Source organism: Prinia subflava, chromosome 16 (genome assembly GCF_021018805.1).
Source record: "Prinia subflava isolate CZ2003 ecotype Zambia chromosome 16, Cam_Psub_1.2, whole genome shotgun sequence".
NCBI classification, from domain to species: Eukaryota; Metazoa; Chordata; class Aves; order Passeriformes; family Cisticolidae; genus Prinia; species Prinia subflava.
In genome coordinates, this window is record NC_086262.1 from 9,775,403 (window position 1) to 9,789,315 (window position 13,913).

General features: G+C 40.2%; 1 protein-coding gene across 1 annotated transcript in view; it reads right to left on the reverse strand.

Annotated features, from left to right (window-relative positions):
* The window catches only part of TRPC7 (transient receptor potential cation channel subfamily C member 7), a 59,802-nt gene extending 49,306 nt beyond the window's left edge, over nucleotides 1-10,496 (reverse strand). Inside the window, exon 1 of the mRNA XM_063413701.1 lies at nucleotides 9,726-10,496. Coding sequence (XP_063269771.1) covers nucleotides 9,726-10,478 — 753 coding nt within the window. The 5' untranslated portion in view covers nucleotides 10,479-10,496. The remainder of the gene's footprint in view (nucleotides 1-9,725) is intronic.
* Nucleotides 10,497-13,913: the final 3,417 nt, after the last annotated feature.

Sequence of the window (13,913 nt, forward strand, 5' to 3'; positions counted from 1 at the left end):
TTCATTTATCCCTCATGCTGAGGTAAATTGTCACCTTCAACTTACTTAAGGAACACACATGTTCAAAGGTGCTATGAGTCCCTCCTCTCACAGGAATTTTGGCTACAAGCAGCACATGCATATCAGAAAAAATACTCCTCTGAATCCATCCTTCAAGTGAATGTTGGCTTAACTGTGAGCCACGATGCAAGTGATATTAGTAATTAAAATAACCTGGTGTTTCCCAGGTCTCAAACAGCCAACAACCACTGTTATAAATGTCAGTAAGGAGAGCTTCTCATAAAACTGGTCACAAGCATCAGTGGATGAAATTCTGGTTCCCACAGCACATAAGCAGCAAGCAAACTTTGATAAAATGTGATCCCAGCTGCTGAGTCCTGGCACAGAGGACTCTTGACCATATGGAAATTGTCCTCTCTCCAAGAAGAGCAGACTTAGAAGTCATACTGCACAACCTTCTTGAGCAGAAATATGAATATAAGAAGTGCATAAATATATCTCCTTGTTCTGAAATGAGTTCAGCTCCTGGGGTTTGGACAGAATGAAATGACACCCAGTGGACAAGGAGCTGTTTCCATGCTGCGCTGGTGACAATTTGCCTGCAACAAATTATATTCCAGAAAATTGCCATTTTTGATCATGTAAATGCCAAAACCCCACAGTTACTACAGTACCTAGCACCATGTTAAAGCACTGTGAAATTGTTTGTATACCATTACTGTTTATCCACAATTCTCTGAATAGTCTGCCTGGACTCAGTGAGGATAAGTTCATCATAATTATCTACAATAACCACAATTAACAACATAATGAGGGATAAACTAAACCACTTCCCATCTGCATTCTATTTGATGTCGGACTGGAAATCCTCAGAATGTGTTACTTAGTTTATATTCATTAATATGATATTGATTCCCCACAGTGCCGTGGATAAACGTACCTGACTCCATTCTCCCATCTGCTGATCTAACATCATTATTCTATTCGGAGCAATCATCCTAATTATGCTCATTTGTAGTTCCAGTAGATATCCCTTCCCAACGTGAATAATGAGCAGCACTCTTTGGAAAGCAGTCATCTCCTCATAATAAACCTCCCTGCTCCTAACTATTCCCAAACCCCCAGTGCTGATGCCAGCTGAATGGCTGGCCATTTGGTGGTACTAATTAAATGCAAAGCTTACCAGTGTTATATTGGACTGATATTACAGTGGTGATCACAGCCTTTTCTGTTTTCCTCAACAAGAACTAGATTTTGGCTTTCTGAAAAACATCTCCACCTTTGGTGCTCTAAGCTGGGCCCCTCTTGGTACCAGTCACTGCTGAGGGGAGGAAGAAGGGAATTGTGTTGCTGTGTCATTTTATATCAGTAGATGCAGTAAACTCTCTTAGATGGATGGTGAGTGTGTAAGGGCAAATTCAAAGCCAGATGAGCTCCTGCAGAGGACCCAGTGACTGGGATGGGCAGGCCCAGTGAGCCTTTCCTTTCCAGCAGCCAGCCCAGGGCTGCAGGAGCCCTCCTTGCTGCTCTGCCATCGAGCGCAGGCACTAATTTGGGCACCACGACTCATTTTGTCTTCCACGCTTGGTGGGCAAGAAAGGCAAACACTCTGTCACTGTTAACTAAACACAGGCAAGTGGCCAAAACGTTCTCCCTACTGAGCAGAGCTCTCTGAGCAGCTGGCAGCAGGGCTGGCAGGGAAAGGCGGGATGCTCCGCTCTGGAACAGCAGCGAGGACCACGGCACTGGGACAGGGCAGCCAAGGGAGCAGCAGGAGGTGGCACAGAGGAGTTTGTCTCACCTTTATTGCTTAGAGACTGGGGAGACAAATGTCCATTCTGTGGGAGAATCCAGATCACTGGGAGAGGTTGTGGTAGGGATAAATCCCGCCTGCTGATGCCCAGCCAATCGCACCGTGCTGTGATGGACCTGAGATTTGTCTAAATCTCTAAATGTCACACTGGCAGTCCCAGTCCAACCCTTTTATTGGAAGGCTGAAGTTTCAGAAGTTTAACCTCAGATGTTTCTGGCAGGGGAGAAACAAACACACTTATATTGCTGGATTTCTCTCCCCTTTTTTTTTACACTTTTATCTCTGGATTATTTATGTGTAAGGGACTTGACTCTGCTCACCACCCTTACCAGCTGCTGCTTTTCAGGTCCCTTAAAAATATATCCATTAATAGGGATTTTCAAGCTCCTCAGAAACTTACTCATGATGGAGGATGGGTTGATAATTTGTAGGAAAACACTGAAACCCTAGGAGGAAAATTACCCTAAAGCAATATCAACTGGTTCCAGACTATACACTTATCTCTCTACCTGGTTAAAGCATCACAGTGATTGGCTTAAAAGTTTTATATATAAAAATGCTTCTAAATTGCTCAGCAGTGGTGAGGCAACTGCTGTGCTACTTCCTTATGTGACACTTTTCTAGTGCTCTCTACTTCCCAGATGTTTTCTGCCATTAATGATTATAAGAGGATTCCCTGTTATTTTATATTTTTATGATCATGTCTGCTGCTCACCTAAACTACAATCCTGCTCCAGGGACGTGTTCAATCAAGCTGGAAGCAGTAAGATGTAAGTGCAATGTTGCAGTGTTGCTCATCCTTAACTGAGTAGGACTAAAAATGACTTCCCAGGGAGCTGTAAAGGACAATAAACATTGCACTGATGGTGTGCACACTGACATTGCCAAGAATCTCACTTGCAGTAGCATCCCAGGAAACAAAAGTATCCCAGCTATACTCTCTGGGAGAGTCAAATATTTCCAGGGTTGCATCTGTCTTGTCATCCTCAAATGTTGAAAGTTTCCTTCAATTTTTGGAGTTTTTTAGAGGAACAAAACCACTGAGGCATTACTTCAAATATTACATTTTCTTGCACTGGTGCATTGTCTATGCTTTGATGTGTAGAAAGAGTCTTTTTTCCCCTTTCCAAAAGGGAGAATGGGCTGGTTGCTCAGGAGAGTGAAGAAACCATTTTTCTCCATATAAAGTATTTTGATAACTTTAAAGAGGTTTTCTTTCAGCTGGGAGATCTTAACAACAATGTCACTCCTAAGGAAGGTGAAATAGCCTTGTGGGCAGGGGACATTATCCAATTTTATGTGACTGCTCAGTGGCTTGGGTTGCCAACAGAGTTACAACTTCCATGAAAAATGGTCTTAATTTTTCCAGGTACAGGTGTGGGTTGTAGATGACTGTGTTATACCCTTCACTGTGAATCACAGCACCTACTACTCTGCTTGACTGTGAGCAGACATAGACAGATGCTAACACACCTTCACACACAGAGATATAAATCTGGATTTCTCAAGACAGCTCCAGATATTACAGCTTTGGCAGAGGTTCTACACCCCTACGAAAAGCTTTGGAGGTTTTCTTCTCATGCAACATTTTAAAACCATTTTTCTTGGGCAATGTGCCAGACAGAAAATTATTTCATCACAGAACCTAAAACGAGCACTTACCATAACAGCTCTCAAAATATAAAGGATATTTCTTAATTTGTAATTATTTAAAGAAAGCAACACGAGTCACAAATTTGGTGGGTTTTAAAGGCAGAAAGACTATAGATATTCTTTTGCCACAGTGTCTGCTACATATCCATGGAAAAATGTGACCACGATTAATTAATTTAGCTCTCAAGACAAAGCTGGTGTAGCATCTATTATTAGTGAGTTTGTCTCTGAAAAAGAACTGCATAGGGAATGAGTTCCTTCTGCACAGAACAAGTCTCATTCAGTGAGCCAAACTCTAATTTTACTACCAGGCTTAAATATATTCTCCTTCTCCCAGGCTATTTCCATTATTGCTTTTGCTTTCCTCTCTTATTTTAATACCTAATTTGTTCCAACAAGAAGTTAAACTTCTAACAATAGGAAATTTGTTTTCCTGCTTTACTGGGACTTGATTCTTTCCTGTATTATGAGTTGGGTAATTGGTTGTACCTGTTTATGCATTTGCTTTGCACAAGTGAAAATAAAAATAAAAAAATGACAGGTTCTAATTGTGCATGTTTGCATGGCATTGGGGAAAATTGGCTTATAGGTGAGAGGGGGAAAAAAGGATCAGTTCTTTTTAAAGGTTAAAAACCACCAAACCACATCCTTGACCCCATCCCTAAGAAGAAATAATATTCTCACTAAATATTGACCTGGAAAAATTAATATCCAAAAAACAATCACTTGGGAGTAGTGACTGTTCATATACTCATAAGTATTTGTTTGGGTGATGCTTAATGTTCAGGCACTAGGTAGGATTGAAAGCTGTGCAAGAGTAAATAAAAACAGTAGTAAAAGGCAATGAGTACATTCTGCCTACCAGACCAAATTTCTGAAGTTCCCGTCTGCCTTCTCTTCTTAAATGCAGCAAAGTGAAACATAAGGAAAAAAATGAAAGCTGCTTGAGTAAAAAGTACATCTCTTTAAAATATGCAAATCCTGTCTGGGAGAAAAATAAAGAAAAGAACAGAATGTCTGAAAAATTAAATGAAAACTTAAATAAGTGCCATATAAACACATTAATCCTTTAAGAGCAGCTTGCTGAAATAATAAATATGAGTCATAAAAAGTATTCCCAAACAACAGAAGCAAGATGTCTGCCAGAGAATATGATGAGGGCAGAGATTAAAAAAAGATTAAAAGATCACTCAAGGAAGAATGGGTCAGAGAGGAAATATTAAATGATGGATTTATGAGAATGTTCATGAGGCTAATTAGGGAGGTTCCCATGCCAGTTTCTGGTTTCAGTGAGAGATGAGTTGCAGGCACCAGCTCCCATCAGTCCTGAGAGCAAACAAATCCAAAAGTCTGTTCAGTCTGGGTAGGAAATAGAGAATTTAAGTGCAGCCTTGCTGGTTTACAGTCTGAAGGCTTTCAAGTATTTTTCTTTTTCCAAGTTCACTGCTATCCTCCAGTCTCTCAAAGTATTTCCCCTTCCTACTATTTTAATCTTCCTTTTATGCTATTTTCTGTTTTTTTATTACTCATTTTGAAAGACCAAGAGTTTAATAAGGATTTTTTTATCTCCCTGCAGCACGGAGCCAGAAATACCAAGAAAATGGACAAAGTAATTTCTCTTAAGAAATTTAAGTTGAGCATATCCTGTGAAGTTGACAATTTATAGTTAGGTAGAACAAAAGCTGGAGCTGACTTCCTGAGGCAAGAGGAATGCCAGATCATCCCTAACAGCCACAAGTCATTGAGCCTCAAGGGCTGTTTTGTTTCTCTTTGAGCATCATTAGAGTGGAGGGATTTGATCCTCAGCTGCTTTGCCTCCCTGCATCCCCAGTGGGACAAGAGGCAGTTCCAGCAGCTCGTCCCTGCAGGATCCACACTCCTGACTTGCTGCCCCAGCAGCCACCCATCCCACAGCCAGCTGAGCCTGGGCGTGATGCTCACCTGCACAGGAGAGCAGCTCACTGCCAGCACCTGCTTTTGGAACCTAACAGCTTTTAGAGAGAGTGTTTTAGAGGAAAACAGCCAGCAAGAAACATATAAGTGAGAAACAAACATAGTATGCTGTAGTAAATGCACTGACAGTGTTGGTGGGAGCAGTAAACAAAGACCAACCACCATATGTCTTCCAGGTGGTGATTTTGATCTTGCTTTTAGTAACATTTTAATCAAGAGGAGCTGAGATCTGATTTACTGCTTGTGGTTGGTGAGATATTTTCTAAGCCTCCTTTGTGAGTCTCTAATTTGATTTGTCTGGATTGCTAAATGGAATGATTTGCCTGATTTACTTCATTGCAAGGATGCTTCCTGACATACACAAGCAGGTGGTCTAATTGGAGAGCATGCAAGGCTGTAAAACAGTCCTGGCTGTGGAGTGGGATCTCACCAGAAAAAGGAGTACACAGTCCCTGCTTTAGGAAAAATAAACAGAGCAATTACTCTGGTTCCACTCAGTTTCCACAATGTGGACAGTAATATTAAACTGATGCTGCTATTAAAGACAGCTGCAAAGGCATTTCCTGCAGGCTGTTTGCTGGAAATTCAATCTCCTAAGGCTTTTGATGGACATATAAAAACGATTCTGTTGACTCTGCTTTTAATATTCCAGTCTTAGAAATGAGTCACCTGGCTGTGAACAGCTGGTAACTGTGCAGATATCTGCATATGCCTTCACACCAAGCTGCCACCAGGGAGATTGATTTCTCTGGACCAAAGAGGAGAGAAACTCTCATCAGCCCCCAGTCTGTACTGCCTTTGCTCCAGTGGATGTTGGTTTGGTTTTTAAAACACAAAATTAAAACCAGAAAAAGAGAGAAAATCATGAACTGGTTCTCAATTTTGAGATTTCATTTTTGTATACAAAAATGACAGAGCACTTAATCAAGGCTATTTTTTTTTCAACTTGGGCTGCCTCCACTAGAGGAGAATATCACTGCATAAAGACCTGCAAACATTCACAGGGACTCTGATGTTTACTTCTCTTTTTCCTGAAATCCATCTCTTAAAAGTTTCCCACCCAGCCCATTTCTACATGTATTTTCACAGAAACAACTGGTTCCATATTTTTCATTTTACTTTGGGGAAGAGGTCTTATTTATTTCTAGACTAATGGACTACAAATTTCATAACATTTTTTCCTACATTAATAAGAAAACTTTCTTTTTGGCACCATTTTTCAAAGCTGTTTCACCAGATTTGCAGCATATTACTGAATCTTAGCAATTTAAAGTGATAAAAAAATCTATTCAGCTTCTGCCACAGTAAAAACCACCTGAAAGAATGGATAAACTGGCCTAGCACAGGTAACACAAGTTTTCTTCTTTGAAGTGGTCCATGTGGCTTTTTTGTTTCACATTTCTCTGCACAAAGAGGCAACTTCCTTAAAAAATGTTCCCTAAAAAAATAACACCTGTATTGGCTTCTCATTTTGATGTGCTGAAAGCTGCTGTTGCATAAGAGATTTGGGGCAGCAAGCAGCAGGCAAGAGGCACTGCATTTATATTTTAATTAGCTCATGCTAGCAGTTTTTTCAGAGGTTACTAAATTACTATTTGTCCACCTACATTATTAAAATTTCTGTCTTTCCATTTCAAGGATTCTTTGTACCTCCTTAAACCTGTATTTCTGCAATTGTGCATAACTTTTAAATAATGTTCTTAAATAATCTCAACTGATAATTTTATAAATCTCTTGAGTGCCAATTTTAATTATAGAACTTTAGGAATCTGATTGTGGGAAAAGTCTTAATTTAGTGACAAAAAACCCTCTCCAGAACTTGTCTAATTTCATAAATTTTCTTCATTTGTGGACTTCTTAAATATCTTTTCAGCAATTGTGTTCATTTCTCAAAATAAGTTCTTAAATTGTCATGTTCTGTGAAAACCCCCCCACTGTTTTATTAATACCCTATTTCACATCACACTGATTATGTTAATAAGAATAAATATTTTTACATAAATACATACCTCTGGGTTTTTTTATTGCTACAGTGAGAATACATTAGACTCTTGAGAAGTTTCTTATTTCTGGAAGAATTAATATACCAAAGGAATGTGAAATCTTTGAAGCAAACTAATGGTATGGGTAGGCACTTCACTAACACATACGGATGTGTGCTGTACTGTCTCTTCCAATAAGACAATGAACTTGGAAAACCTGGAAATGCAGTCATTTGGCAAATGGTTTCTAATGTTTTGGGGTTTTCCTGGTATTGATTTACTCCCATTCATTTGCCAGTGCAGAGATATAACCACCATGAAACTCTTCAATATTTGGGTGTTGGTTTGCTCCTGGAGGATTGCTGTACCTGCCAGTGCCAGCATAGACCCTGCTGGCAGCTCCAGGAGCAAAAGGAAGGGTTCTGTATAAATATATTTACTCTTCTGCAGCAAGATACTTATCAGGACTGACAGGCATGCAGTGCTGAGGCTGCTCATGCTCCTCTCAATATACAGTTTTCTATGAAAAGAAGCTGGAGCATTAATAAGATATTAATGTTAGGTGTGGGCAAGAGCCTCCAGTGCATTCACACTGGAGCAACCCTCACTCCAGCAGTCTGATTCACTGACCCCAAGGAGGTTGTTTCAGTCAGACTGAATCCAGATAAAACTTCCCCTTCAAATTATTGTGTCCTTGAATTCTGATGCATATGGGGAGAAAGCGTTTGCAAAATTTTGTGCTGAGTTTATTGCCCAAAAGATCTCAGCAGTTTGGGATTTTTCTCCTGTTAGAGTTACTAAAGGGTTGCAAAGCCTGAGAATATATTTTCTTCTTATTTTTAAATTGGAGAGCATAGATTCATAGAACCATTAGGTCAGAAAAGGCCTCTAAGATCCAGCTTTAAACCCAGCACTGCCAAGGCCACCACTAAACCATGTCCCCAAGTGACACATCTACACATCTCTTAAATCCCTTCAGGGGTGGTGGCACAGTCACTTCTCTGGGGAACCTCTTCCAGGGCTTGACCCCCTTCTCTGTGAAGAGATTTTTCCTAATATCCTACCTAAACCTCCCCTGGCACATCTTGTGTTTCCTGTTGCTTGTCATCTGGGAGAAAAGATCAACCCACACCTGGCTACAAGCCCCCCTCAGGGACCTGGAGAGAGTGAGAAGGTTCCCCCTGGGCATCCTTTCCTCAAGGTCCAGCCCCATCATCTGCCTCAGCTGCTCCTCATCACACTGCCATCCCAGACCCTTCCCAGCTCTGTTGCCCTTCTCTGGACCTGCTCTAGAACCTCAATGTCTGTCTTGGAGTGAGGGACTCAAAACTGAACCTGGACTTCAAGGCAGCCTCACCAGTGCCCGGTGCAGAGGGATGATTTCCTCCCTAGTCCTTTGCAGCACAGAGCTACAAATCCTGAAAGAGATGCTTTAACGCATGAATAGTTTTCTAAATTAGAAATAATGGATTCCAGGTGAGCATCCTACCCCAGTGTACTCACAACTTGGACTTTATTACCCCAGAGTCACTGACCATGGTTGTAGCTGTACAATAGCCATAAGTCAGAAAAAAGTCTTATGTTGATGGCTGAGCCACTGAAAATGAGGGGTTCAATGACTAATTTATGTTAGAAAGGGAGACAATGCTCTTTATGTCATGTAAATGACTTTGAGAAATACTGCAAATGGCGTTGGACATTTACAAACTCATTATGATAATGGAAATCTCAAATAACTTGTAAGAGAGTTCCACAAGTTCTATTCTTACATTTGGCATGATGATAAACTTCATAACAATTTATTGATTGTCTCTCTTTTCCTTTTTCATGAAATTCATCATGTATAGATGCAGCACCAAACCATTAAGATGCAATGCAGTTTAAATTATTTTGCAGAGAACCAAAATTTCTTGATTTATACCTTTTCTCATTGTAGCAGAACTAGATGTACTGGATTCTTAAAACAGCCTCTAGAATTCTGCCTCTAAAATAGATGGCTCAATTAAAAGACTTACCTTTCTTACAAAAAATGAGTCTCCATTTTTGAATAATCTAATTTTTATTCCTGCTGCAAACTAGAGATTCTAAGCAATCACAGTGTGCAACACAGAAACTTAAGCTTCTGCTGTAATATGCAATGTTCAGTTGCAAGCTTTTATTAATTGGAGTATGACAGTGATCTGAATCTATGCACACCTAACACATCTGGCAGTCTCTGCCAGTCTTTCTCCTCCACCCCTCAAACAGCAACCCAAAATTTGATCAAACATGTAAGCTACACAATAACATTCTCAGCCCAAGGAAAAAGGCACAATGTGAGTTACCTTAAATTCAGTTTCAATGTTGGCTAGCCTGGCCAATTCATTGCTAAGCTCTAGAGCAGTAAGGACAGGGTCTTCACTGGACAGAGACAAATAAGCAGCACTGGCTAATCCTTTGTAGGCGTTCATTCTTGAGCGAGAGTGGCTAAAGGAGTCCTTCCTCTGCTTTTCCATACATTCATTGCACTTGCAAAAATAGTCATGTGGCCTTTCAATCCGTGCCCCTTTTAGAAGTAAGATGTGAACAATTTCATACTCCTGGCAGTGGGCAGCAAGTATGATGGGGGTAATGTCATGGGAGAACCGAGTTCCATCTTCGTCATAAGCATAAAAATCATCATCCCTCAGTTCCTGCTCGAGAGGGCTGAGTGTGAGACGCTGCCCTTGTGCGAAGGCCGGGTGGTTCAATATTGCTTCCACAATGCGCACGTATCCTTTGCTGATGGCTAACAAAAGAGCATCCCCAACTCGAGCGAGATTCTCCTTCTTGAGGAGCAGCTCTGTCACTTCCAGGTGCTCGTTCCCCACCGCCAGCTGGAGAGCGTTTTGTCCCATGTAATCGACACAATTGAAGTTCAAGGTTTTGGACTCCTCCAGCATTTTTCGCACCACAGGGATGTTTCCATATTCTGCAGAGTCGAGGAAGTGCTCCTCCTCTGCAGTGAGGCTGGTGCCCTTCTCGTTGAACATGTAGGCAGGGCCGCGGATGGCCTGGCGCCGGCCCTTCTCCCGAAGGGTGGCGTGCCTCCGATGCATGTCTTTAGAATTGCTGTGTCTCAACCTGCAGAAAACCAGAAAGGAACGTTGGTTATATCCCAGCAGAGCCATCATTTCACAGAACCTGAAATAAGGTTGAAAGTGTGTCATTATGACCAGATCTGGCTAGCTTTTTATGGCCTGAGCCAGTTACTTAAAATCATTTGGAGTAAAGATTAGCTTCTGAACAAAAGACAAGCTCTCCTGTGATTTGTTCACCCTTCCTCATTGCAGCAAGGATGCTCAGCACATTCTTGACTTGACAAATAGAAAAAGTAATGCACGTACACATAATTTTCCATTTGTTTTGTTTAGAAGATCATTACATTGTATTTAGAATTAAAATACACAAGACAATATTTCTCTCAGCTACTTTTCTTGACATTTGTTCTCGAGGGCAGGAGCCCTAAAGAAAGTTAGCAGGACTCTCCCTTGTCAATAGACCTTGGACCAGGCCAATAAGCAACGTTCCATAAGGTTGAAAACTATGTTTAAAATTTTAAACACATGATAACAAGGATAATTATATTGCATATTCTACTAAGATTAAGCTGGTATAAGCAAACCACCTATTAATTCCCTGCTTTTTTTCAAGGTACATAATACCATTTTTCTGCTTACTGATCCAGAGCAGTTTAATAGTGAACTAACTCCTTACTGAAACACAATTGGTGGTTACTCCAAATTCAAGTATCCAAGTCCAGAGGAGAGTTTAGAAAAACACAGGAATAACTCCTGATACAGTGTCATGTCAGTCCCCAGGAAACATCTTTTAGAGAGGTAATGCAGAAAGACAAGACGCAGGTCTCTCACCACAAAGAGAGAGCAGGAAAAAAAGGGTCATAAATTTCCCCACTGATTATGTGTCTGAAAAGTCCTTCACTTGGACCTGATGAGATGAAGATAAGCTATTCTTATTCCACCTTCTCTGTGAGCCCCAAAGCAAGCTATGCTGTGTGCAGTTGGTCTCATGGGTAAGAAAATGCACTGTTGTATGAAATAAATGGAAGTCCTAAATGTATCTGCCCTTAAAACATTCACATATTCCATTCAGAGCTGTCTCAATTTTGCTCTTTTAAAAATTTTTATTGCAGCAGCATTTCAACACATTCATAGTGCCTTTTAGAGTCTAAGCATGTGGAGTTAATTGCCATCCAAATCTCACAGAATATGCAGCCTGAGTAAAAAGATGAAAACAACACCTCTTTCACAGGCAGCATTTGCACTCAGCCCAACAGCAAGTCCTAAATCACTTGAGTAAATCCTTCAGGAGGGTCTGAGCTGCAGTGGACAGATGTAAGGAATAAGCAGGTGTTAATGCTCTGTGGGTGGCAAAGGTTCATCCTTCCACACTCCATCTGTTCTCCAAGTGGGTTATGACCTTCAGTCAATGAGAAGTTCATGTGTTCTCTGAAAAATACTACAGAAGTTGGAAAGGGCTGGAGTGAGTGATGAGAGGGAACTGTGCCAGGAGACAAAGTGGAGTAGGCACGCTGCCTTCAAGAATAGGTAACAAAGGAGTAAAGGAATCAGCAAGAACCCAGTAAAACAGAGGGTTAACAGAAACCCAAAATACCTAAAGATCCAGGGCACCAAAATTCTCAAGCTAGTTGTTCTTATGGAACTAACATATATGTATGTCTCTACAATTTTAATTCATCACTTTTGTGCTGATCTGCACTGAAGAGTTTCAAACAATTTTTACAGCAATTTTTTAAAAGCTCCATTAAAATTTAAACAAATTCTATGAAACCAATTTTGTGACCACACAAGGTTGAAACAAAGGTTCATAATAGAGAACATCTCCCCCTAAGCTTTGATGCATCACTGTAACAACTCAATAAAAGCTAGTAGGAACTAAACATATCATCCCAAGCTCCACTGAGAGATAAAGTGCTGTATGAATCTTAAAACTATTTCCTTCCAGCATGGTTTGAAGTTGAAGAAGTAAACAGAGATGAGGGATACAAGAATAATGAAGGAGATATGGTTAAGTGAATTATTTGTCTAGACTGCATGAAGTTTACTATAAAAGAAAACAATAACAACTAAATAAATAAAAAATGCAATTAACATATCTGACAAGCATATAGAGGTCTCTAAAGCTGAAAAATGCCTGGGGTAAAATTGGGGGCTCTTTGAAGACAACATCATAAATTTCATTGATTTCAGTGGAGTCCAAATTTTGGAAACATATATGCATACACACATATATTTTCCTCAGCAATTAGCTTTCATCTCCGAAGCAGTTCCAGCGAGGCCAGGATGAGTAACATGTGGTTAAAATGAAGTGATTAACCATGTGCCCAAATACTTTTCTAAACTAGAGCTCCTCTCCTTAGCTATTCAGGACAGCATTTATGTCTTAAACATGTAGTGAAACCTTACTGAGTTCAAGCAAGGACTACACAGGCAAATGAACTCTTCTGAACTGTGACTTCGTTAAGTGGGAAGTTATAGAACAAGAAAGCACTCTAAAAATTTACAGCCTTGGGAGTTCCTGAGTGGTGAATTAAATCTCTTAAAATGTTAAGCAACTTGAAAGGACAAGCTGGTGATGACTTAAGCCATCATTGCTGGGATCAGGTGGAAAACAGTGCAGCTCAGGGAGGTGCTCAGCAATCATCCATGAGTGCAGCAGGATTGCACATGCCTGGATATTTTAGGACAATTAATTTTATTGGCTGCTTCAAGCTGAACAAATTCCACTGGGCTCTTTTGATATTTAAACCCCATGTATGGTAAGACATTTGGCAACCTTATATTTGTTGTTATATTAAACTGTCAGCACTGGAAGGAACTCAGAAATATCTATAATTCCCAACAGCAAGGAATCTATTAGATATTTTTCCTGATGTAGAAGTACAGTTCTTGATATTTTACTTTTTTTTGTTAGAAAAACTTTTCTCTTCAGGTATATTATTACCTCTAGAGGATAACCCAGATAGATGGGACAGATAACCTTATAATCACACCCAAAGTAAACATAAACCCACATAAAATATTACTGTTGGCCTAGTTAAGAATTTCACCTGAAAAAGAGGTTAGAGTTTGGCCTAGAGCTAATTCACACCTGTTTGTTGTATATGTAATAACATGCCAGAAAAAAAGGACCTTCATTTCACTTTCTTCAATTCGGAGAGAACACTGCTTTCATACACAATTTCTAACAGCAGAAATTGCATCAGAAAAAGAGGAAACAGGAAAGAACACCTGCTCTCCAAAGAGATAATGACTATCCAATATTTCTCTTGCAATAAATGTTCTGCAGGATGTTCCTACAGCACAGAGCTGATCTCCACTCCCTGCAGATATGGGCAAGAACACCATCATTCAGAGGGCTTCACCTCAAATGAATTATGACTCCCCCTGCCCCCTTGGTCATCAGCAGAGAAGATCAATATCTCAGTTATCACACTTTATCATTTTTACAGA